General features: G+C 46.7%; 1 protein-coding gene and 1 long non-coding RNA gene across 3 annotated transcripts in view; one reads left to right on the top strand and one right to left on the bottom strand.

The window, feature by feature from the left end:
• Positions 1 to 25,275, top strand: part of LOC109552916 (uncharacterized) — a 371,016-nt gene that overhangs the window by 161,151 nt on the left and 184,590 nt on the right. The window lies entirely within an intron of this gene.
• Positions 1 to 25,275, bottom strand: part of TNR (tenascin R) — an 83,062-nt gene that overhangs the window by 28,014 nt on the left and 29,773 nt on the right. Inside the window, exons 8-16 of the mRNA XM_019952114.3 lie at positions 15,216 to 15,305; positions 13,867 to 14,130; positions 12,986 to 13,255; positions 11,678 to 11,797; positions 10,625 to 10,771; positions 7,944 to 8,063; positions 5,223 to 5,366; positions 4,422 to 4,552; positions 3,399 to 3,531 (exon numbers count right to left, since the gene is read on the bottom strand). Of these exons, the coding sequence (XP_019807673.2) occupies positions 3,399 to 3,531; positions 4,422 to 4,552; positions 5,223 to 5,366; positions 7,944 to 8,063; positions 10,625 to 10,771; positions 11,678 to 11,797; positions 12,986 to 13,255; positions 13,867 to 14,130; positions 15,216 to 15,305 (1,419 nt within the window). The remainder of the gene's footprint in view (positions 1 to 3,398; positions 3,532 to 4,421; positions 4,553 to 5,222; positions 5,367 to 7,943; positions 8,064 to 10,624; positions 10,772 to 11,677; positions 11,798 to 12,985; positions 13,256 to 13,866; positions 14,131 to 15,215; positions 15,306 to 25,275) is intronic.

The following is a 25,275-nucleotide window of genomic DNA, read 5'->3' as shown; positions in this document are numbered from 1 at the left end:
CAGGCCAGCAGGCCTCCAATCTTTCGAGTAAGGGCAGATACTCTGCTCTTTGTTTTTGTTTCTTTCTCTTTTCCTCTCTCTCTCTCTCTCTGTCTCTCTCTCTCTCTCTCTTTTAAGCAAGTGACAGGATCCTGCAGATGGAGCTTGCAGGGTACACTATGTGGCTTCAGAGGTGTGAAGGGAATAAGTGCTGGTCCTGATGGAGGGGCAGGAAGAGGATGGTTTGGGATGTGCTGAGTGTTGGGGGTGTTCAGAGAAGAGCAGAATCAGACCTGAGGCACTGCTGCCCCAACCTCTCTTCCCAGAGGAAGCCCACTCTCGGGGCATCTCAGGAGATATACGGGCAGACAGGGGAGTTCTGGGATGAGAAGCACCTGGGCGCTCAGGTGCCGGAGGCCTCTCTTTACCCAGACTCCTTGTAAAGGAGTCTAGCTCATGCCACCTATCAAGTAAACCCCAATCCTCTTCTTGAGGACATCTCCACCCCCATACTTAGGAAGCTGGTACCCTTGTACTCTCTTCTTCTTTAATAAAATTTGCTTTTTTGGTGGGGCAATTGGAGGATGGGGGTAGAAAAGGGGGAGGGCGTGGCACAGGCAATGAGGACTCATTAATATTGACACGCAAATGACTCTGTAGGCTTTGTGTAATTTATTCAGGGAAATTTGCATGTGGGGTGGCAGAAAAAGCCTGCAATCAGAGGGACGCTGGGCATCATACTCTGCAGGCAGTAGCTTTTTGCCTGTGTTTTCCCTTTGAAGGATACTGAGAATCCTCTCCTCCTAGAGCTTTCTTTAACCAGAAACCCCTCTTCTGTGCTCTGCAGCTGGGATTTAACTATTCCACTCAACCACCATTTATTATGTCTGCTGTGTGCCAGGCTTTGTGCAAGGTGATGTCACATGCATTACTTCTGTCCGTGAACTTTTCATTCTGTAACTGGTCAGTTCAGGGGGTTCTGATAAATTTCCAAGACAAAGCCAGCAGGGTTTGGTATGCATCAGTGATTGAGATTTAAAGTTGAGCTTTGCAGTAAAACTCTGTGAAAACTTCTAAACGTGGACCCATCTTTGCCATGTACCACTGTAGTTGTAGTAGCAAGTCCTTCCCCAAACTGCTTGGGGCAACTGATTCCCCAAACTGCTTGGAGCAACTCAGGCAGTAACTTACATTGAGGGTACAGGCAAGTGGGCTCTTCAGTGTTCTCCTTTCCGAGGGGTATTGGTCATGCTGCAGTCGCCCAGTGTCAGTTGAAGTCTCATACAAACAAACGAAGAAATATCTAAATACATCCTGATGGTCCCCCTGTGCTGTCCTCCGAACAAAGCCACTCCCCTGGGCTCTTCCCCAAATTTCCACGAACTGTCAACCCTCTGTTTATTGGATCTTGCTGGGCCCCCAGCTGGATTTGGGATTCTAACTATTGCACACCCGCTGGAGGCAGCTTCGTCTAAGAGAGGCCAGCGGTGGGCACAGAAGCTGGCATATTTTACAGCCCAGGCAGACCTGGAGCAAGGCACAACTGCAAGATACTGCAGAAACCTCAGGCATATTGCCGTCCTGCTCACAACCACTAGCTGTGGCGTTACCAGGATGGGAATTGAAAGCTCATACTACACTGAGCAAGCCTTGAAACCCATGCATTTTTGGGATGAAATGATTAGTTTAGACCTAATAAATATGCAGATCAGGGGCTCTGTTTATGTTTCTGTCATCTGTATTTGTTTTAGGGGAAGGAAAATTTTAATTCAGTGAAAAAGCTCCAATCCATGGGTCTTAGAGTGTTGGCTTAGGAAAGGAAAGCCTAGAGGACCCTTTAATTAACCTGTGAATGTGCAGGGAAGAGCTTGACCAAGAAGAGGGTGATGCCTTGGTTCTGAGATAAGATACCCCTAGAAAGGTCATGGAGTGTGAGCGTAACCGACGTCAGCCCATAAAAGAGATCAAGTGTCCTCCAAATTCCACCTGTCAAGGACCCATCTTGGATTCATTTCTTAGTTGTGTGAGCAAGGTTTATTTTTATTTTTTAATTAAAAATTATTTTTCTGATTAATGTGCTCATTGTCGACACTTTGCAAGATATTGAAAAGTATAAAACAGAAAGAAAAAGGGGACTCACTCATAATCTCACTACCCTAAAGAATCACTAGCGATGTTTTAATGTATTTGATCCAGTGTCCTGCTTTGTTATTCAGAACAAGTCTAGGCGGGGAGGCACCTGGGTAGGGATGGGGGAATTTCTGTCACTTCTCTCTGGTGATGGGAGGATGGGCTCTGGGGTGTGGACAGGAATCCAATCACCCTGGTGCTCTAAGACGGCAGGCAGAAGTGTGTCTAGGGGTAAGGAACATGCCTACACTTGCCCCACACTGTGTAGAGCCAACCCCCTCCGAACATGGGAGGCGGAGAGAATTCAAGGTCTGGACTGGGCAGTCCCACATTACAGACTGTAGAGAGGTACCGTGGGAAGTGTTAGAAAGGGTTGCTAACAGCACAGACCCCAGAGGCAGAACAACTGGGGGTCAATCCCAGGTCTCCTACTTGAGAGCTATGGGATCTTAGGTGAGTTACCTCACCTCTCTGTGGCCCAATTTCCTCATCTGTAAATAAGGATACTAGAACATACCTCACAGGCTATCATGAGAATTAAATAGTACACGTAATGCAGTTAGAACAGCAGTGCCTGTCAGGTAGCTCTCAAAGGTCAGGTGTTAGTTAATTTCCTGTTATACACATTAGGACAACCTTATCCCTTAAGGGCATTTCCAGTATCTTCTGCTGATACTTAAATGAGGGAAGGCAGGAAGAATGCTGGATTTAGAAGGAGAAGACCTTGGTTCAAGTTCTGACCCAGCCACTTACTACCATGTAAGTTATTTGATCTCCATGCACCTGAGTTTCATCATCTGAGATGAAATGAGGATAATAAGGCCCTTCTCACCAGTTGTTATAAGGATGAGTTGAGACCATAGAAATGCAAAAGTGCTTTGTGTGTGGAGAAGAACCACAGTTTTAATATTGGGGCTTTACTCCTGTGACTTTTACTAGGTGAATCTGATTACAGGCAGCAGAGGAAGGAAGGAGGGAAGGACAAACTGTGCTGGAAAGACCCTTGCAGAAAATCTAAACAGGAGCCTGCTCTCTTACTTGGTGCATTTAGTTGGTGCAGGTGGACCAGGACTTTGCACTGCTGGCTCCTGTGGTTGCCTTGGTAGTGAGAGGTTCCTGGCAGGGCCTTGGAAGGCAGGAGTGGAGGGAATAATTATTTTCCTTTGCCGGAAGAGGCAGTTGAGTTTCTCTGATGGGCTCCTCCCTGGCCAAGTCTCAGCAGGGGCAGCCGAGGAGCCAGACACCACCCAGGGGAGGAGAAGGCATCAGGGCAGCAGGAAATCTCTCACCTGTGGTGAAGGCGGTGGAGGTGATGCTGCTCCGCTCGGTGTCCTGGGCTGCCTGCAGGAGCACCGTGTAGTCTGTGCTCTCAGACAGGCCCTCCAGTCGGATCCACGTGTCCTCCGCATCCACAATCAGCTCCTGTGGGATAAGCGGAGGAGGGAGGTGGAAAGGGGTGAGCAGAGGGGTCACCATGGAGGGCAGTGGAGAAGGGAAGTTCAGACCCCAAGGTCGGTATTGCAGTGGCCATTTTTATCCTCTCCATCCCACATTATGTAAGAAGGAAACCGTTCCAATAAGCAGGGAAAACAGCTCCTACGTGAGACTGAGGCCAGCTCCTATCTCACGGATGCACATTGGGAGAAACTTAGGCCCGGCATTATTGAACCCAGTGGTTTTCGGATTGCACAGGGCCTCCTGGAGCCCTGAGATGCAGGAACCTAGGCTTCCCTCTTCCACATCCAACAGTCTAGCTCTATTCTCTGTATTTGGCTTCTGAATATGATTTCACTTTTAAAAAGGATTCCACTGTTAACAAAAACTTGACAACCAGTGCTCTAGGTGAACTGTTTCAACTGGTCACCTAAAACCGAAATTTGTCATCTCTACTGCGGGCCATATAGATGTAGCCTTTATCATGCTTATCTAGAGGCATAGGAGACTGTCCAGTTTGGTATCCAGCTCATGGTTGCTTGGCCCTGTCAGTGAAAAACCGTTCCAATACTGTGTCCTTATATTGCCTTGGAAGCTGGTGCGTCGTCATATTGGTCGCATCACCACAACTAAGTGAAGTTGCAGGGTAGATGCCCCCATTACCTAGAGAAGGAACGGAGGCTCAGAGAGGTTGAGTGCTTTGCCTCAACGTGTATGGAGAGTAGTAGTGGAGGCAAGACTAGCACCCAGATCGCTGGCTTGCAGATGAGGGCTCTTTCCTCAACAGCACGCTGGGTATCCGTAGTGGCAAACCTAGCTTGTTCCCTTGCGGATTGCTGGACAGCAACGGTCTTTCCCCTTTCCAGAAAAAATCTCACCTTGCGGCTTCCATCGGTGGATTTGTAGGTCAAGATGTAATTCTCAGTCTCTGCTCTGGGAGGCTGCCAGGAGATCAGGGCACTTTGTCTGGTGACTTCACTTGCTGTCAGATTGGCAGGAGCGTCCAGGACTGAAGAGAGGAGAAAATGCCAGTAGTGCCTGCCCGTCTGTCTCCTTTCTCTTTGATTCCAGGCACGTAGATCAGTCTGTCTACCTGTGTGGTCTCTGGGCTGCTCACATGCTAACCCCAGTTCTAGCTTGGACAGGAGCCTAAAGGGCACTCCTGGGTCAGAAGGTAATCGTCGTGTCATGATCGTTCCTGCAGCTATTCCCCCTTCCCTCACCTGACCCTCCGGGCCTAGATGTGATATCTTCCGATCTGACCCTCTAGGTCTGAAACCATGACCTTGTTAAACCTGCATGTCTGTGAGTTCACTCTTGAACATATAACATTCCCACATCTATACCTTTGTCTACTGTTCTCCTGGCCATGACCATACCCAGCAACTCCCTCCCCAATATTAAGCTCTTTAATATCTATCAGATTTTTCCGGGCCAGATGCATTCTCAGTACTGGCCTCTGTTGGCCTGGTTGTACTGCTGTCAGCCAGACCCAGGAAGAGAGCTGCAACTCACTTTCACTGGCATTTGGGCAGCAGTTAACTAAAATAAGGATAGCTCACAGCTGCATTGTCCAAAACCTATAGACTATAATCTAGTTGAGCACATGGAAACTGATCATTTTCAGGATCAATAAAAGCCTCTCAGGATACTAGATATGTAGCTGACCATGTACTCACGGGTAGAGAAGTTGGTGCTGATCGTGCCACTGGTGAGAGGCCCACTGGCGGCATACATAGTGACGGTATAGTGGGTCCTAGGAAGCAGGTCAACAAGCTGGAATTCCTCACGGTCTCCATCAACCAGGATGGTCTCTCCAGCAACTGAAATCAGACGGTTATGGATAAGGAATGAATAAGGTTCTTCAACTTAGGAAACACCTATCAAATCCAAAGGCATTTCATAAAGATGCAATATTAGAGAATTTTGGAAAAAATCTTTTCGAGGTTATTGAGCTTAGCATTTTATTCCATACAAAGCTCCCCTCTCTTCTTGTTTTGCATCTTAATTGAGAAATTATTTGGAGGCCAAATTGTCTTTTGTATAACTTCTACTCGGGTCTCTGGAGTTACAAGGATAAACCAAATCCTTTGTCTACCTGACCTCTTCCTGCCCCCCACCCTTCCTAGTCAAGTCTTCTCTCTTCTAGACTGAGAAAATTCAGCCCCCAGTCCCCATTATATGTATGTGATGATTCTAAAACTGTCACAATCCTGGCTACCTTTCTCTAAACGAGTAGCAGTCTATCAGTGTCCCTGCTGAAATACAAAACTCAGAAGAGAATTGAAAACAATCATTGAGATTGTTTCATTACAATACATTGTAACGTCAGTACATTGTCGGTTTTCATTGTACTGACAATGAAAGAAACAGGGTCAGTCTCTGCTTCTACTTGTGCCAGTTATGTATATTAACCCATAGGTTTTGAGACAGTCATGGGATATTGTTATCACATGCTGAGATGATTATTCATCAGAGATCTTGTTTATAACCCACTCCCCAGCCTTACCTTGTGTAGTTGGTTTTAGTTGATTTTTTGCACCCATGGGAAGAGCTTTGCATTCATTTCTACTGCATTTTGCCTTGTTGACTGAGTTTTGGGCCACTGTTTCAGTTTATTAAAATATATGTGAATTTGGCTTCTATTGATCACAGTTTTGCCTTTTGGAAGAGCTCACATAATGGCTCTATTTCTTTAATATCTTCCTTTGCATATGCTGCCAACCGTCAGCTCCCCGGCCGCATCAACTACAACACTTCCTCAAACTCCCCACTCTCTCCCTCCATACAGGGTACTGTTTTTCTTGGAACGCCACTTCTTCTCCTATTCTCTTTGTCTTTAACTTTATCTAAGATCTGCCTTCTTTCTTCCCCTCAACACCTTCACCCCAAATCACAGTGGCCCATCAGAGGTGGCACACTGGTGTTCTGTGCTTGCCCAAATCATGACACTGCCCACGTTGGGTTGTAACTCTTTACTTGTCTCCATCATCACCAGCAGTGAGTTCTGCAAAGACAAGAACTCATATTTGGTCTCTGAATCATTATAGCCTTAGAGAGTGCATGGCACATGGGAGGGCAGCAAAAGTAGTTGTTGACTGAATGGAAATTAATGGCTATGATGGAGCTCTGTGCTTCGTATCTGTGAGCAGGTGAATATGACTGCCTTAGGGGAATAATGGAGATAGTGTTGAAACTAAGGCTTAAAGGATGGGTTTACTAGGCAGATAAGTAGGGAGAGCATTTCCTGGTAGAGGCAAGAGCATGTGCACGGTGGTTTGAGAAGGCAGGTGAGAATTAAGAAATGCAGGGTCATAATGTGCAAGGAGGAGTGGTAGGGATTGAAGCGGCTTTTGCATGCACACAGGGAGGTTAGGATGTATCCATAGTAATGATATTCATTCTCTGAGGAGGGTCAATCATTCAATCAGCTATGTAACTCCAAATGTGGTCCACCATGTGTTTTTCCATCTAAGTGGTGAGTGGGTCTTTTTAATGCCTTGCTGAGATACTAATGTGCTCTCAGACTTGCCAATTAAAAAAAAAGGACATAAAGTGGTTTTGGTGAAACTCATACTTAGTGAACCTGTGCTGGTATGTAGTAATCACTGATTCCCTTCCAGCTTATTTAATAGTCTGTTTTGGTTTTTACTTCCCCAAGCTTTGAAAATCAGTTTACTTTTCAGCTTACAGAATTGACTTAATCTGTCATTTTTGAAAATTAAGACATCTGCCTGCCTTCTCTTTTCTGGTATCTTTGTTCTCTGGATTCCTGCCTATAACCCACAATATTCTGTGAGCACATGTATAATTTAGGCAGGGAAATAATTTTCCTTGGCTTCAGAACTTGAATTACTCAACATTATTTTGCTTTGTGCTTCTCTGTGCAACTTCAAATAGTGTTAATGTGAACAAGTAAGGTGAAGAAGACGTTGCAACTCAGGATTTCATGTTGGCTCAACCTTTTGGGATGGATATGAGTAGAGAAGATCAAAGCAACAGAAGAGCTTAGTAGTTCTGAATCCTTTGTCACCTGTTACCACGGCTGGTCCTTTAGTGTTTTGTTCGCTCTTTAAATATCTAGAAAAGTCAGCTTTCTCGCCTGCAGCATTTTGGGGCAAGTTCTGAGTTTTGTCTTCCAAGTGCTGTTTCTGTTTTTGTTTTCCTCTTGGTTACATACCCTTCTTATACCTTTTAGATTCGGCTTTCTCAATTCTCATAGTTGATACAGTTCACAGAGTGTGGGGGCTATCTTGAGGGCTTTATGGTGAAATTAAGGCAGGAAAATTTCCAGTTTTCTCTCAGATGGATAAAATGTTTTGGTTTTTTTTACTTTCACACTAGCCTTCAGCCCCAATCCCCGCCGTTCTCCCCTGATGCCTAGAACCGCAGACACCCACCTGCAAAGTGTGTGAGAACAACGACGTAGTTCTCCACTTCACTCACTGGTGCCTTCCACTGCAGCAGAGCTCCTGTTGGAGTGATGTTGGTAGCAGTCAGATCCACAGGATTGTCCATGGCTGAAACAGTACAGGAAAATATCAGGTAAAGGTAAGAGGAACTGCAGGATGGAAGAGCAGAGAACCGTCTCCTATAGTTTCACCCAGGATGCATGTCTGCTGCTGCACTATACAAAATAATGAAGTGAGTGAGGACCTCTTTCCTTTCTCCCTTTCTGATTCCATCAGCCCCTTCCCCTTCACCCATTCCTCCTTCCTCTCAAGCACCCCATGCTCCCCTAATTGCCCTCAGATCTTCCTTTTTAATTCATTCATTAACTTCTTATGTGCAGAGGGCTGTCAGGTGTTACGGGGGTGTCCAAGGTATGGATGTTGTGTTTTAGATATTTAAACCTAGATGGAAAAACTAAGAACATGCTATAGAAACTATTATATTTCTAGTTAATGAGCTAATATGCTTCCCAGGCTCTTTGTTCTTTGATAAATACAAGGGGCATGCCTTGTGGAACAGTCTCTGTTGATGAACGTCAGGAAGTATGGTGGGAGTTCCATGAAGTCAGGGAGTAACCCCAGCACCTGGAACTTAGAAGTTACTCAGTAAATACTTGTGGAATGAAGGATGGGACTCAGGTTGCCTTTAAAGTCAGATCTGATTACTGAATTCTTGCTTTGCTACTTACGAGGCTGACTCTGTACTGAGTCCTGGGGATCCTTTTTGTGGCATAGAAAGTCAAGGGACTTCGTCCAGGCTTAAAGCCAGGAGTGCCTGTTGAGGAACAGAGGTTGCTCATCATAGCACCATGTTCTTATTCTCACTTGCCTAGGCTCCATGCATTTGTTTCCTTACTGTGCCTCCCTTCCATAAAGTTGGGATTTATCTTAGAAATGCAGGTTATTACAGTAGTTTAGGCATCAGCTCACCCTACGTGTCATGGAATTTACTTTTGGGGACCAAGATATGCTGTTGATCTGGTCCTGTTCTGTGACTGAAGGTTCTTATCTCTTGTCTATGTCTTTTATTTCAAAGAAACAACCATAAAGTGTGTTTACAATTTTAACATCTGAATTGTATCCACAATCTGTGCCTTGAACAAGGTCTTCGAATGCAACCTTATTGAAAAGAAACAAAGAAGAAAAGTCTTATGAGACTACAATTAGCTTGACCTCTCTGAGATTGACCGTGAGACTCCGAGGAGTACTCATTGCCAAAAGTTATAAAATCATAGACATCATATTAAAACAACAAAATAAAACATTTCTGTGAGTAATCTGGTTATTGGGAGTTGCCAAAATAGCTCTGCCTAAACTTGAAGGGGGACAGTTTGGGTTGGTGCACTACTGAATACCTGCGTTAGAGAGACTTGCTTATGACCAAGAACCCAAGGAATGAGTTTTTGACCTGAATTGTTGTTCTCCTTTACTTCCGGGGTAGGAGGCTCTTGAAGTCCATTTTATTGTCCTCACTGAGAAAAATCCTAATTTCTTTAACATGATTTCTAAGACTTTGAGGAAAGTATGGGGAATGGGGAGGGGCTTCTTTTTACTCATTGGAGATCACTTCAGGTCAATATCAGTTGATACTTTAATGGTCATAGGTAACTTGATAGAAAGGGTAAGATTAAACCAAAAACATGGCTGCATTATCTGTAGTCATAGGCATGGAAGGAGATTAGGGAAGATTAGAACATCCTGTGGTATCTTTAAATGAATAATTTTTTGAGTTTCTGAAGGAATGTTTCTTTGGCCATGGCAATAGGGATGTTCTTCCTGGGCTAGTGAGTGTATCTACAGAAGCAGTGAGGAATTCCAAGTTGCCCTCGTTCAGAAAATACGATTCTCTGAGGGAAGTAAGCAGCCTCAGGAAATCCAGGTGTTCTCCTCATGAGGCAAGCTGGATGTTTTCCTGTGTGCTACAGGAACGATAGCCTCATGGAGACTTAGGTCTGGGGTTGCAACAGGAAACTTTGGCTGTTCCCTCTTGTGTCTTCTACAGCAAATCTTTCCTAGTTTTGCATGATGGGCTGGCTGAGGGGTCAGAGAAGGAGAGCAGGGGAGCTGCTGCCAGAGCCCTGTCCTCTGGCCCATCATTTTTCTACAGAAAAGCGCCTCCTTCCTCCTCCCTGGAGCATAAAGCAAGAACAAGTGCAGCTACTTGGTGGTTTCTGGTCACATAGGATGAGGAGTTTCATGACCCCAAGGGTCATTACTGGAATAACAGCCCCCTTTTGTTTTTTTCTCTAAGGTAAAGTTTCCTTGTCTGAGTCTTTTTAACAATTAGACGGGATGAATCAGATGTCCGTTCTGGAATTCATTCTGTCATGAGTCTTTGGAAGGTTCCTTTTCATACTGGAAGTTCCATGAAAATGTCTGACCTAAACCAGTAAGACTCTTAGAAGGTGTCTCTCTAAACTGCTGGTGTTACAGAGGAGGTCAAAGGGGAGACCATTGCAAATTGTTTTACATAACAATGTGAGTCAGAGGAGCACCCAGGAGAGGAGCCTGGGATCCCAGGATCAGTGTCCTCTGCATTAGCCAGGACAACTTCACTCTTTCCCTCTTTTGTTGGTCGCAGGTCCTCAGCCAGGGTCCCGACTTGGCCCACCATAGGGAGACATGCCCACCTGTGTGCACAAGAGTGCAGATCCGCTCACTCTCCTCCCTGCCCCGCACGCTGTTGAGGCTGATTTCATATTCGGTAGCTGGGTACAGCTTGCTGATGGTGAATTCTGTCACTGTGTTGGGCACCACCGAGCTGTCCAGTCGTCCCACTAAGGAAGAACAGAAGCCACAGGTCAAGTTCAGTGGATCCCATATATACGCAGCTCACAATACAGGAGCTCCTGGTGGCACTCTTTCTTTCATGAAGCCAGTATGGGTGCAAGGCTCAGCACCCAGTTGGGGGATGGGGAAGCTGGGAATGTTGGAACTTGAAGAGACCTTGCATGCTGATCCCACCCCCTCATTATATAGGATCCCAGGAGCAAAGGGAAAAAAACCTATTTATTAGGTGGTTTTCTAACAAACTAGTCTTAAAGCAGTATAGAGGGAATGGCAGAAAAGAGTGGTCCATGCAGCCCAGAGAAAGGGTAGTCTGGAAAATTATCCCACCCCCTCACTGGAAGTGATTGTACCCTCTACTTCATTAACAATTCCACATGCACCAGCAAGAACTGTTAGGATGCAAGTGAGGTCTGGGCCAACTTCTTCTGACTCCTAACTTGGCTGGAGTGGCCATAACAGGACCACCGTCACTGTGGTTCCCTCCAGGGCTCCATCTGGCTCTGTGGTGTCTTTAGGCATCCCCTGGGGTGTTTAGCCTTGGACTTTAATTCTCTCAGAAAAGTGCACGTGACCCTGGCTCTTGGTAGACTCTTTTAGAGTTCTTTGTTTCTCGCTACACTGTCTGGATAATGATGACCGATTACCATGGTTCACTCTACTGGTGAAGGGCCTGCTTTTTGAGTGAATGTAATCAAGCCTTTTGTGGGAGGAGTTGGTGAGTTCTGGATTCCTTGGGTGCTCCTCATCAACCCATTCTGATGCAGCATGCTGCAGAGAGGAAGGAAATTGCAGGCAGGAGGGTGATATCCCCTGGGATACGCTAGTTCTCCCATAACAGTCGTCATCCAGCTCCAAATCCCATTCATCTTTGAGAAACCAGGAAACTTTATTACCTTGTGTTGGCCGATATGATACTCGGTAGTAATCAAAAGACGCAACAGGGGGGCTCCAGGAGACCATAACTGAGTCCTTGGTCACATTGCTGATTGTGATGTCTTTGGGGGGATCAATTCCTACAAGGCCCGGGTGGTTATGGGAAAAAGACAGGAAGCACAGTGTGAAAAACAAATTCCTATTTTTGGTTTTATGTGGACCAAGAGCTAGTGGTGTCCCAGAGGCAGACAAGACCTTACTTTATACTAGGGCAACCTTAAAACCATGATCAGGCTGAAGTCTCTCTTGAAACCTCATAGGAGTGGCCAGTGTCATGCTCCTGGAGAATATTTTAACAACATGAAGTCAAATTGTCAAGGTCTGTGCCTATGCAGCAACTGTTACCTATATGTAGGCCAACTGGGAAATTTCCTTTAAGTTTGTATGTTTTATTTTGAACTGGGAGTAATGGTCATTCTCTCTGGGGCAGCTTCTCTTGGACAAACCCAACTCTCTCTCTGTCTCTGTTAAGCAGCTGCCTTTTGTTCAATTTGGAAAAATTGCTCTTGACTGAAGAGGGATTTCAGAGCACAAGTCCAGAACAAATCCACTTCCCTAAACTGTATTTTATTTATACTATATACTTTGTTTTTTTGACTACTGGAAGATTGCAGGATCAAAACCAGCTGAGTGTTTAATCCACTTGTTCAGTTTATGAATTCTTGTAAGTATGTAGGAAACCACCCAAACACACGTGTCCTCACCCACATGCACACTCATATTTGTGATTATAGATGAGAAGGATGAGATACAAGTGATCCAATTCAGCTGAGAGTACCTGTGTTTTCCAAACAACATGCAGATCACCCCATTCTCCGAGTACCAGGTCCCTGTATGGTTGCATGCTAGTCGCATATGATCCTGAGGAAGCATCATTCACATCAGTGAACTTACTGGGCCGTCAAGAGTTGGCCCTCCAGAATAGGAACAGATGTCTCCTCACTGTAGAAGGGTTTCCTCTTGGAGACTAGCTCTCTCCAGGGCTTTCTCCTAAGTTGATAGTGGGAAGACATCTGGACCAATGCATTAAAGGCCTGGCCTCCTCAAGACATTGAATCCATCCTACCTTCTGAATGGAAGTTTCCCATCTTATACATTTCGTGCGGCCCTGGGAGAGGTGGCTGTTTCAGAACAACTCATAGACGCTCTCTTGATAAATGAGATGGTCCCTTACTCCTTGGGTGTTTCTCCTTGTAAATTTCATTGACTTGTTGAAGGCTACTGTGGGAACCCCCCTCACCACCTGCTGTCAAGTCCTCCAGCCTCACCTGTGGTGATGGAGCCCATGATGGGCTCAGAGGTCACTGTGCCGTGGACTGCCACCAAGTTCACAATGTACTCGGTGGCTGGCTGCAGGCCCATCAGGACAGCATGCCTCTTGGTGGCATCCAGAGAGACCTCCATCGTCTCTTCCTCTTCATCCCGGGGGCTGTAGTTCAGAATGAGTCTGTCTGCTGGAGGGGATGGGTCACTCCAGGTGATGTTCACACTGGAGGAGGTCACGTGAGAAAAGTGCAAATGGGAGATGGGGCGGAAGCCTGCAAAGCAGAGGACATGGATGGTTCTGAAATCCACGTGAGGTGGTGGGGCCACTGGGATAGAAGAGGCATCTGACTGAAGAGATCTCCTTTCCTTGCAGATAAGGACTACACCTTCACCTGTTGACCCAGAGCTTCCACATTTTCACTCTCCTGTCCTGTCTACTCTCCTTTCTCCAAGCCATACACTGAAAAATGAATGCCCTCAGCAGTATAAAACCAGCATTACCTCTGAGTTATTCATAATACTGATCTAGGATTTAAAACCTCTGTCCTGGAAGGAATTTAACATGATCCCATGGATCCTCAGAATGCCCACTGATTTTGTGCAGGCAGGGAATTATGAACAGAATCAACCACTGTGTGCAGCCTATAGGAAACCAGATACAAAATTTCAGGCGTGCAGGTAGCCTTGTTCATCACCCCCTTCACCTCCAACCATTCCCTCTTGAGGTATTTATTAGTTTCTCCTCTATCTCTTCTTTCTCTACCTACATTCTTCCTTTCTCTAAAGGATATGGGGCATTGGAAGAGTGGGTTGCCTAGATGACCTTCTCACACTAAGATCCGTTGATCCCTGAACCCAGCCGAGATTTCTGCCGTCCTGGTACCTGTGAAGGCATCCACCGTGGACTCCAAGCTCTGCTGCCGACCCCTCTCAGCTGTGATTGAAATGATGTACTCTGCCCCGGGCTCTAGATCTGTCAGTGTGTACGAGGTCCTGTCCTTGGGCACAGTGACTTCGGAGGCGATCCCAGAGGATGGGGTGAATGTGATTCGGTAGTGGTCAATGGGGCCGCTGGCCTTGGTCCAGATGAGGGAGATGGAGGTTTCTGAGGAGGCTGTCACCATGAGGTCTCGAGGACTGTCAAGTTCTGTGGATCAACATAAGTGGCCTATTTTACATAAGTGCCACACGAGGGCCAGTATTTATTGGAATTGGACCCCCTGTGGATTTCTAAGCTATCAGCGGGTCTGCTGACCATGAAAATTGGCTTGTCACTGCTGACATTACCTCACACTTTGTTAAGCACCTTTCCTTTGAAAGATGGCCGGGGGCTTGGCATATAGATGAACAATCTGCAGAAAGGCATTAGTAACTCTAACACCACTGGAATACACCCACCTCCGGGACAGAGCTGGCTGCTGACTTTTAAGCTCTCCGTAATCATTTTCTCCCAGCCTTTCTCAGTAAACCAACCAGGGCAAAACAGGTACCACCATCAAGTAGGGATATGCCATTCCTGGCAACCGTAGCTACCTCTGTTCCTGGTGCCATTTTGACTGACCTGGCCATGGTTGTGCAGGCAACAAGGTCTGAGGACTCCTGGGGACCCATGTCCATGTGGTTCTCTAGAGAGGTGGTCTATGCTGGACAGCCTTGGGACAGGGATTGGTTCAAAATCCCCAGCCCAGCCCAGGCTGCTTGTACTTAAGTTACTAAAGTGACTTTGGAATTTGCAAGCAAAACTGCTGGATCCAGAATAGCAAGGGTCTCAGTGGACTTCTCCATTGCCCTTAGATTGAATGGGTTGTTTCCATGCCTAGACCTTCAGCCTGTGGCTTTTCTGAGGGCTTCTGTCCTACACGGTGAGGAGTCCCACATTCTGCCTGCTGTGGGGTGATCTAGAAGGGAATATGACTTGCTACAACTCCCACTTATTTGGGGTTTTCCACCTCCGTTCTCCACAGCTGTGGGCAGCCCTTCAGACTGTGGGGGACCACGTGCAGATCTGTGGGGAGAGGGTGGGAGTCCATCCTGCACGTCAGATGTCAGAGAGTAGGCACAGGGAATCAAAAAGCTGCCGGTAGATGGTGTTCTTTGACGGATAATCATCACCCAGGGACCTGTTCACTAGGAGGCATTGCCTTCTGACCAGTCCTTGCTGGGCTAAGCTTCCATGGCCCCTCAGGCTTGCAGACTGTCCCGGTCTCCTTCCACAGCAATCTTCCTACTCACCAGTCCTAGCATTCATGGTGGCTGGTACGCTTTGCTGTGAGTTCATGATGGCGGATATTCCAATTCCATACTCAGTGCCAGGCACCAGATCTGTTGGTAGATGCAGAAACAGACATTATTCCGTGTGTGTCAGGGATGGGGAAGGCTGGATGGAGGGAAGCAAATGACCTTAGGTTCTTGTTCAGATCTTGTGTTTAATCCTTCCCGAATCCACTCCTATTTTTACCTATTAGGATATCCCAATTTCACCACTTAGGAAATCCATACCAAGTCAACAGGACAAACTGATCCGTGCAGAGCTTCCTTCTTGCTGCTGGTCTCCTCGGGAGGGCAGTGAGGCTGCCCTTGCCAGTGACCTTCAGAACAGTGTTCTGCTGTGGAAGGTCTCCCTGAGGTACTTAGAGTCTCAGGTTGGCTACAACTGGTGAAGGGATTTCTTGCTTACATTGTGAATCGGGGGAGTGTGTAATCGAGAAGGACTGTGTGGACATAAGCCTGTAAAGCATTTCTTGAACATTGTGGATGAAGACCAAGCTGTACCTTTTATAGACAGGGACTGAGGCCATGTGGGGACGTTTGCATCCTTTCTGGGGAGCAACTGTGGATGGACTGTCTCGCTGAGCACAGGGCTCTCAGGCCTTTAATGTAGGGGCATGCAGAAGCCCTGTTGCTGTGGGCTCCCTACCAAGGGCACTCAAAGCTGTGGATTCAATGTTAGGATGACTTCTGGGGGACCTGAGGAAGCTGGAGAAAATGAAAAAAACTGCCCAACTACAGGGGGACATTCTTTAGGGTTCAGTATAAAGGACCTAGAAGTATTTGGGATGTCTCCCTACCCTCTCCCACATTCATTTTCAGATTAACTCGTTTGACTGGTATATTAATTTCCTATTTCTGTTGCAACAAATTACCACAACCCAGTGGCTCAAAACAACACACATCTGTTATTTTATAGTTCAGGAGGTCTGAAGTCTGAAATGGTTCAGCAGGGCTGTGTTCCTTCTGGAGGCTCTAGGAAAGAATTTGTTTCTTCGCCTTTTGTAGCTTCTAGAGGTTGCCTGCATCCCTTGGCTTGTGTCCCCATAACCCATCTTCAAAGTCAGCGGTGTAACATTTTCAAATCTGTTTTTCTCTCTGAGCTCTGCTTCCGTGGTCCCATCTTCTCCTCCGTCTTATAAGGACCCTGGTGATTACATTGGCCCTACCTGGACAGAACAGGCTGTTCTCCCCATCTTAAGATCCTTAACCTAATTACATCTGTACTTTCCTTTTTGCCATGTAGGATGACATAGTCACACGTTCCAGGGAGTAGAATGTGGGCATCATTGGGGGCCTTTATTCAGTACCAAACCCGCATCAAACTCACCCTCATTTATTAGGACTGGAGCTGCAGGAATATGCAACAAGATCAGATTATCACCTGTAGGGCCCCTCATTGTCTGCCTTGTGAGGAAAGTGGGTTGGGGATCCCTTTCACCATCTGCATTAATTTCCTGTGGCTGCCATGACAAAGGACGACAAGCTGCATGGCTTAAAAACAACAGAAATGTATTCTCTTGCAGTTCTGGTGTCTAGCGGGCCAAAATCAAGGTGTTGGTAAGCCCGTGCTCCTTCCAAATACTCTATGGGGGGAATCTTGCCTTGCCTCTTCCTAGCTGCTGGTAGTTGCTGGCAATCCTTGGTATTTCTTGACTTACAGCTGCGTCACTCCAGGCTCTGCCTCTCCTCTGTTGGTACGTGGTGTCTTAGTCTGTTTGGGCTGCTATAGGCCAGGCAACTTAAACAATACATATTTGTTTCCCACAGTTCTGGAGGCTGAGAAGTTCAAGATCAAGGCACCAGCAGATTTGATGTCTGTTGAGCCCCAGCTTCCTGGTTCACAGACCATCTTCTCACTGTGTTCTCATACAGCGAAAGAGCAAGAAAACTCTCTGAGGTCTCTTTTATAAGGTCACTAGTCCCATTTATGAGGGCTCCACCCTCATGACCTAGTCACCTCCCGTAGGCCCCCATTTCACATTGGGAATGAGGATTACAATATATGAATTTGCGGGGAGGGACACAAACATTTAGTCCATAACACATGGCCTTCTCCCTGTGTGTCTGTGTCTTCTCCTAATCTTTTGAAGACACTGGTCACATTGTATTTAGGGCCCACCCTCATCTTAACTTGATTTCATCTGTAAAGATCCTCTTTCCGAATAAGGTCACATTCACAGGTTTCAGGTGGAAATGGATATTTTTGGGGGGAGGGGGTTGGAGGTGGGGGGGGACACTATTCAAATCAGTAGTTATTTCTTTATAAAAAGAAACTATGGCAAAGAGTAAGTCTGTGACCAGCTGGAGATGATCCCCAGGCTTCTGGCCTCAGGGTTCAGGGCTTTTAGGACTGAATGCCTTATCCTTCCCTTCATTTCATCCCCTCCCCGGAGCAGCTGTGACTTCCCCAGGAGCCCTGAGGTAATAGGAATGATTTTGACAGGAAATGCATTGAGCAACCTTTCCTTAACAGCCACTTGGATTAAGGAAGGTGAATGCTGCCTGGAAACCAGAGGGTTCTGCACTCCCTCCTCATTGTGGCTTTCAGTACAGCCTGTGCGGTGAATCCCTCGTGCTCCGGTACGGCAGAACCTTCCAGGCCTTACTGACCAGGCTCTCTGGACAGAATGTGTTAGAATCAGCCCTCTTTTTCCCTTCTCAAACCAGCTCCATTCATTTCCTAACCTTTAGTTCTTTCTTTCTCTAAAGCGTCAATACTGGTGGAGGTCAACTTTGACTTTGAGGTCTGCCGTACTTACATTAATATTCAGGCTCTGCCGCTTTCTACACGTGTAACTGATTACGTCACATCTTTGAGCTTCAGTTTCTGTAGAATGGGAAGAATAATAGTATCTATCTCAGAGGGTCATCGTGAGGATTAAGTGAACCAATGTGTGTGAAGAATGGTGCCTGGCCCACTGCGATCGTAGCTCATAGTATTATTACCTTGCTCAGAGAACTATTCCAGGATTTTGAGTTGTTTTTTGGTGAGCCCCAGGAAGGTACAGGTTGGTCCTCGGCACACCTCTTGTCAGTTTGCTGAAGCTTAGCCTGTTGGCTCTGATGAGACCAGTGATTTAGGGAGTCCCGGTGTCAGTGAGGAGCTGGCCCCTGGCTGGGCCGAGTACCTATCACTAGAATGAGTTGGGCGATTGCAACACCCCAGATCCATTCAAAGCACACATTTTTATCTGTCAGGATGTTCAGCGAGTCCCAGGTACATCCTTGGTTGGAGAAATTAGATTACCTTTGGGACATAAACTGCTTTTCTCAGACAACTGATTGAGACCTTCAATTGCCTATGATAAAGTAGAAATTCTCCGACGTAGATGAAGGGTGACAGATCGAGGGAGGAAGACAGAAATTACATGTTGCCAAACGGATCTACCATGTAACGTTTTCATCCGAGTTTCTTATTTATGAAGCTTAAATGAAATGTTCAATAATTTACAACGGAATCATCTTCTCCCAGAAAAGTGCAGAGCAGAATTTAAAGTACTCTCTTCCCAGGCTTTCTGACTAGGTGATGCGGAAGTGAGACTTGCCTATAGGTTCCTGCCTGCCGCTTCCTTTGATTTTCAACAGCTTTCTTCCTGTGCTACACGTGAATTGTTGCTCTTTGCCAGCAGGTAAAATACACCTCTGCTGGAAAAGAAAATGCGTATCTGAGGCATACCCAGTACACTTATATATCAGCACTTGGAGGACTCCTAGGGATTTCTCACTTTTTAAAGCCCCCTTGCTCTCTACCAATGCTCACTTTATCTTTCCATCCAGCTCCTGCAAGTAGTAGCCTGTGAATGGCTCTGTTCCCTTTCTTAACAATAGCTCAGAAAATTCATCTCATAGGAAACCACCGCTCTGCATCCCTTATAGAACTTCCTTTGTTCAGCTTAGAGGGTGATGCTTTTCTCAACTCTTTCATTGCATATCCATTCTTCTTTGAATTCCCAAAGCACACAGTTCATTCACTCAACAGACATTACTGAGGGTGTCCTTTGTGCCAGGCACAGGGTTGTATACTGGGGATGCCAGGGTGAGCTGAATGGAATCACCCTCGTCCTTAATGAGATAAAAAGAAATCTGTACTGAAGAAGGAAATTAATTACTTACTGAGTACCCATAATATGCCAAGCAATGAGCTGCATGCAGTAATCTAGAAGAATAATGAAGAAAAAAGAGAGGGAAGAAAGGAGGGATGAAAATCAAAAGAGAATTTTAAGTGTCTGGTGGCCAGGTCTATTATTAACTTTAGTTTCTTAGCGATTCATACCTGTTACCTCGTTTTCCCCTGCAGCTCTGCCAGAGGGCCTTACTCATGGGTAAACAGAGGATCAGAGAAGTCCATTTCTTTACCAAGGTCACAGAGATAATATACAATAAAACTGGGTTTAGAACCCAGGTTCATTGTTCTTTCTGACACATCATAGCATGGTCCCTGTCCCTAAGAGTCTTACAGGCTAGGAGAGGGGAGTGGAGTAAGCACATTGGAATTTGAAGGTGATTTTGCACTACACCATGGGCTGCTAACTAAGAAAACCATTTCAGAGTGGGGATGAGATCAGCATGGGCTGGAGTAGCCAGAGAAGGCTTTCTAGAGAAGGGACTTGAACCTTGAAAGCTAGCCAAGATTAGGAAAGGTTGAGGGACAACGGAGGTGTGGAATTTTCTGATCGGTAGGATGGGACATAGTGAGCAGGAAGAGATTAATTAGAGCTAGAGAGCAAGAGGAACTAGCAGCTTCTCACCTGCACTGCAAGGACTGTGGGTGGGTGATAAAGACAGGATGACTCACTTCCCTCTGTTAGGAAACCTATTCTTCATGCTTCCTGCTGCTAGCAGGAAAACAGTGGGAGAAGGAGGCCCAGGAAACTGAGATTGCTGTGTCTTGCCAGCAGAAACATAAACAATACACCTGGGGTCTGCAGGCTTGATTAGGTTCAGATGGCCATGCAGAAAGATGGACCCTTTCCGTCTCTGAATCCCTGGACTCATCTCCAGAATATCTGTGAAGTTCAAGTCTACTAAACTGGGGTTGGGGGTTTGGTTGTCTCTAGTGCAGGGGTCCCCAACCCCTGGGCTGCAGACCCCTACTGGTCTGCGGCCTGTTAGGACCCGGGCCGCACAGCAGGAGGTGAGCGGCGGGCGAGCCAGCGAGGCGTCATCTGCGGCTCCCCATCGCTCCCCATCGCTCGCATTACCGCCTGCACCATCCCCCCCACCCATCGTCCTTGGAAACATTGCCTTCCACGAAACTGGTCGCTGGTGCCAAAAAGGTTGGGGATCGCTGCTCCAGTGCATTTGAAGGACATCTGCCTTCAAAGGGAGGGGCAAACTGATGACCCTGTTCCCAAGGAGCTTGCAGTCAGTCTCTTAGTTTTTATCACAATCATGCTATTATGTTGTTATTGTTAGCTTTCTTGCTGGTCTCCTCAGTAGACTCTTAGGTCTTTGGGTCAAGGGATTTGATTTTTTTAATATTTTAATTCAGTATGTCGTATAGTGAAAAAAACAATGATGCGTAGAAGCAGCATGGCGGGGGCAATGGTGGTGTTGGGAAGACTTCTATGAGAGAATACCTGAGCTGGATTTTGAAGGATCAGGGGACATTTGGTTGGGGAAAGGGCAGGCTGAGGGAATAACATATGCAAAGGTATATCTGGTAAAAGAACTCATGAAAACCAGGGACCTAATGTAGGGCCCCTCATAGGGAAATTTCCAGCAGGGAATTTGGGTACCAGACGTTTCATAGATGGGGAGATATTTGGAGACAGAGAATCTTCTGGGAACCCCTAAAATCATACCAGATAGGCAACAATCTACTTTTCAATGTACTGAGATGTAAGCTCCCAGGCTCCGCATTCTGATATTCTTGGGGAATGGCAGGTGCTTCTCCAGGGTTCCCTGAATGAGTCAGGCTTTGGAGGACATCTCCCCACTTTTTGGGTGGGGATGATGTTCGAGCATCAAGAGAAGACTCTATGTTGACTTTAAGGAAGGGACTGGTCCTACAAACTTATATTTAAAAAGAAAATCATAACACCAAGGACTGTTTTCAGATGCAACTTTCTTGTTGCCAGTGGGATTAATGAGGAACATGGGTCTTCACCCCCTGTCCTACAGGAACATCCCATGTCTGGGTGTTTGCTGTAAACAAGCATTCGCTGCTGAAGAAGTCAAAGCAGAAACGGAAAAATTCCCACCTGGCTTTACTCTTGGTTCCCTTGCACTAATGCAAGCCCTTTAATGCAAATAAGGGGACAGACGCCCTTACATGCCAGCTGTGAGGAGGAGGACGGCGTGGAAGCCACTGCCCCTTATCTCCTCTCTTCTGCTTGGGTCTCTGCAGCCCCTGGAAGGTGGCGCTGTGCTCAGAGGGTGCCTTACCAAAGTGACCACTTGGGGTCACTGTGACTTCGCCCAAAGCAGGATGAGCACCATCTGGCCCAGGCCCCGGGCCCATTGCCTGACTCCTCCTCCTTAGAGGAGCCTGCAGGGCATTGAAGGTCTGGCACTCGGTCCGGAGCTTGTGCCCTGGCATGTCAGGGAGTGCAGACAGGGTGAAGTGAACGTCAAGTGCCTCGGTCAGCGCTGATTTGCTAGCAGGACTCCTCTGGGGGTCTCGGATTTCTTCACGGAAAATCTTCCTGTGGACAAGCACCTCGCGGAGCCCACCTTCTCACCACGAGATCTCCATTTGAGCCCCAAGGAGACGATGAGGGATTTGGTAGAGGCCTTGGTTTCCTGTCCCCAGCAACCAGAGGCCTGGAAGGCGGCAGTTCACAGGGCCTGACTGGGGCATGCTTGCACACATCAGCCTTGTGCAAGTGTGTGTGTGTGAGTGTGTGTGGGGGGGTGTCGTGTGTGGCTGGCTGCAGGTCTTTGTTTTCTTGCGATCCATTGTTGCACCATGAAGTCTGTAGGAATCTTCAAGCCTCTGGGCTTCCTAAGCCCTGGTGATGAGTTTTCTGATTAGCACCTTGTTGACTGGAGATCCGGGTAGTCGCTGTGCAGAGAGGCAGCTGGTTGGGAAGCATCATCAAGAGGTGTGTAGGAGGCGCCCCACTGAGTGGGTGAGGGACGTGATGACTGGGCCCCGGAGCGGGGTTAGAGCCCAGTGCTCACGTGGCCATTCGGGCCAGTTCCTTTTGCCCTTCTCCTGGTCCTCAAGTGTGGGCTTCTGTTCCTGAGGGAGGACCAGGCAAGAGACCGTAGATGACTGAAGACAAACCCCTTTCCCCTGTTCGCAAAACACCGAAGGCACAGGCTTTTCTGATGACAGGTTAGTGGAGTCCCCTCAGACAAGAGACCAGGGCAGTGTTTATAATTTGCATTGGTCACAGGCAGGGTTTTGGTTTTTTGTTTGTTTTTTGAATCAAATTCCAGTCAAAGAATGAAAATTTCCTTCCTTTCCTCCTCCCTCCCTTCCTCCCTCTGTCCCTCCACTAGGAGTTTTCTGTATGGTTTATGGATTTTCACTGCTACTCAGAAAACAGTGATGGTGCCAGTTCCTGGTACATGCTTCTGGTTCTAACCTAGAGGGCCCTTGGTGAGCCTGTAAGGTACATAACACTCGGGGACCCCTTTGGGACTCCAGATATGGTTCACAGGCCAAGCAGACATGGTTCAGGCTGAGCCTAAAAAAAGCCTTTATCATTAGGGACGCAGAAGCCACCAGAGCAGAGAAAAAAATCATTGCAGAACCGAGTCTGTTGTTGAGAAACAAATTCACACTCCAGAGGGAATTTGCTGGGCATTGCCTAGAGAGAATAATGGAAAAGAAATGTTTGGTATTCTGTGCCCCAGCCTGGTCTCTGTGTTGCAAAGGGGGAGGTACATGATGGAGGATGCAGTGGGGTGCGGTGAGCCCGCCGTGTGACTCTGAGCCCCAGAGTCAGGAAGGGCTTGCATTCCACAGCGAAGGGGTAGGTGGCGGCTGCAGAGACAAGGGCTTCTGCAAGGAGTATCCAGTACAGATTCCATAGGACTTGAAGGACTTGGAGTCAGCTGGCTGTGAGAATAAAGGGTCTGTGAAGTTCTGCCTGGGAGAGGCCAGGTTGCCAGAGATCCAGGCTGAGTTTTGTAGGAATTAAAAACAATAAAAAGTCAAATGGCTATTGAAGGTTTTCTATGTACCAGTGCTCAGATATATAAATATATATGAGTTCATTGAATCCTCCCAACAACCTATGAGGTAGACATGATGTCCTTCAGACCAGGAAGCGGAAGCACAGAAATTGAAGAAATTTGCCCAGAGATGCACATCAGTGAAGTTGGTCTCAAGCCTGAGTGGGTGACTTCAGAAACCATGCTCTAAGTGAGTGCTTCTTGACCATTAATGTGCACACAAATCCCCCGAGGGGCTTGTAAAATGCAGGCTCTGATTCCACAGATCTAGGGGGAGAGGGCTCTGACATCTCCTGGGGGGATGCCCTTGCCACTGGACCCCACTTTGAGAAGCAGGGTCTCCACTCTGTGCTACACTTATTACAGGGGATCGTCCCAAAGCATCCTTTAGCTCACAGACCTTCTCCTCTGCCTCCTTATTTCTCCTCCTCTCCCGCCCCTCCTTCCCCCCACCATCATCATCACCATCATCCACGTATTGAATACTTTGCTATGTTAGAAGAATGGTCTTAAACTCCTTCAGTACACGATCTCATTAAAGCCCCTTCAAACACTATGAGGTAAGTGGCATTATTCCCCTTTTACCAATGATGAAACAGAGGCTTAGAAAGGTCGAGTCAATGGCTCCAAATCCCACAGTGAGTAACTGGGCCTAGATACAGAGTCTAGAGTCCCAGCTCTTAACATGTCCCACAGGACCGAGCATTCAAATAAAACTGAGACAAGAGAGAATGGTACCTTCTTGCTAAGGTTGCAGTTATTTTTGACTGGGGATAAGGAGGGTGGGGACAGCTGAAGTTTCTAGTCCTTCATACTCTTTCTGGCCAGGGAGGAATTGCTTCAGATGAGCCTGGAATGCCCTTCCCACTGAGTCCAGGGTCTTGTTTTATATATACAAGCAAATAACTTGTTTGGAACTAAAAACAAACAAACAAAACCCCCCAAAACAAAAACAAGTCTCGGAAGCTGAAAAAACTCTCCTCTTTAGCATCCAAGTTGGAGAATGAGGGAGAAAACACAACTATTTAGAGCTGGGGTCAAACTTCTCGCTCTTTTTGCCTTCCTTCCTTCCAGGTCCTTCCTTCTTTTTCCCCAGCTACCACAGCGAGAGTGCCAGCAATCCTTGTAATCTGCATCCCAGCAAGTACAGATATACTTGATTTCCTTACATTCCTATAATCTCTTTTTAAATCACATAAGGCTATTTGCCTTTATAAATCTTCCCAGCAGTGAGCTCCCTGGGATAATTATGTGTAATATATATTTATAATTTTATTTCATAAGCCCAATTCAAATATAAAAAAAATCAACCTATCTGAGCTCACTCCTCACTAATAACCTTTCCATTCCTTGTAAGTCTGCAAGATTTGACTGTTCCTTTCATGTTACTTCTTTAGTAGGAGCAGCCATGAAAAGGGATGGGGACTTTTGACTAGAATTCAGAACTGCCTTTGAGTCACAGCCCCCTTGCTAGCTTTGTGAACTCGGGCAAGTTTCCAAAATCCCTGAGTCTCAATTTCCTCATCCGTAAAATGGAGATGCTGACTGGGGCGCCTATGATGTGATGGCTGATGGCTGTGACATCCTTTGTTTGCTGATGCGGCAGGCAATATTTTAGTTCACCTGTCCCTCATGAGTTGTTGTTGTGAAGATTAAATAAGCTAAAACTATGTGAAGGTGCCTGGAATAACAGAGATGATCAAATGGATGTAGAATCTTCTTCCCCGCCCCCCGCCCCCGGTAGTGGGAAATAATAGGATGATTATTAGTAGGATGTGACTGAGTTCTTCTCTATATCTCATGATTTTAAAGTGTGTCCTCCATCCAAACAACTAGCCATCATCTTTGTAAAATTGCTAATTGCCAAAGCAGCCTGCAGCTCTGGGCAGAGATG

This window comes from Tursiops truncatus, chromosome 1, assembly GCF_011762595.2.
Source record: "Tursiops truncatus isolate mTurTru1 chromosome 1, mTurTru1.mat.Y, whole genome shotgun sequence".
NCBI classification, from domain to species: domain Eukaryota; kingdom Metazoa; phylum Chordata; class Mammalia; order Artiodactyla; family Delphinidae; genus Tursiops; species Tursiops truncatus.
This window is presented reverse-complemented; position numbering and strand designations above follow the sequence as displayed.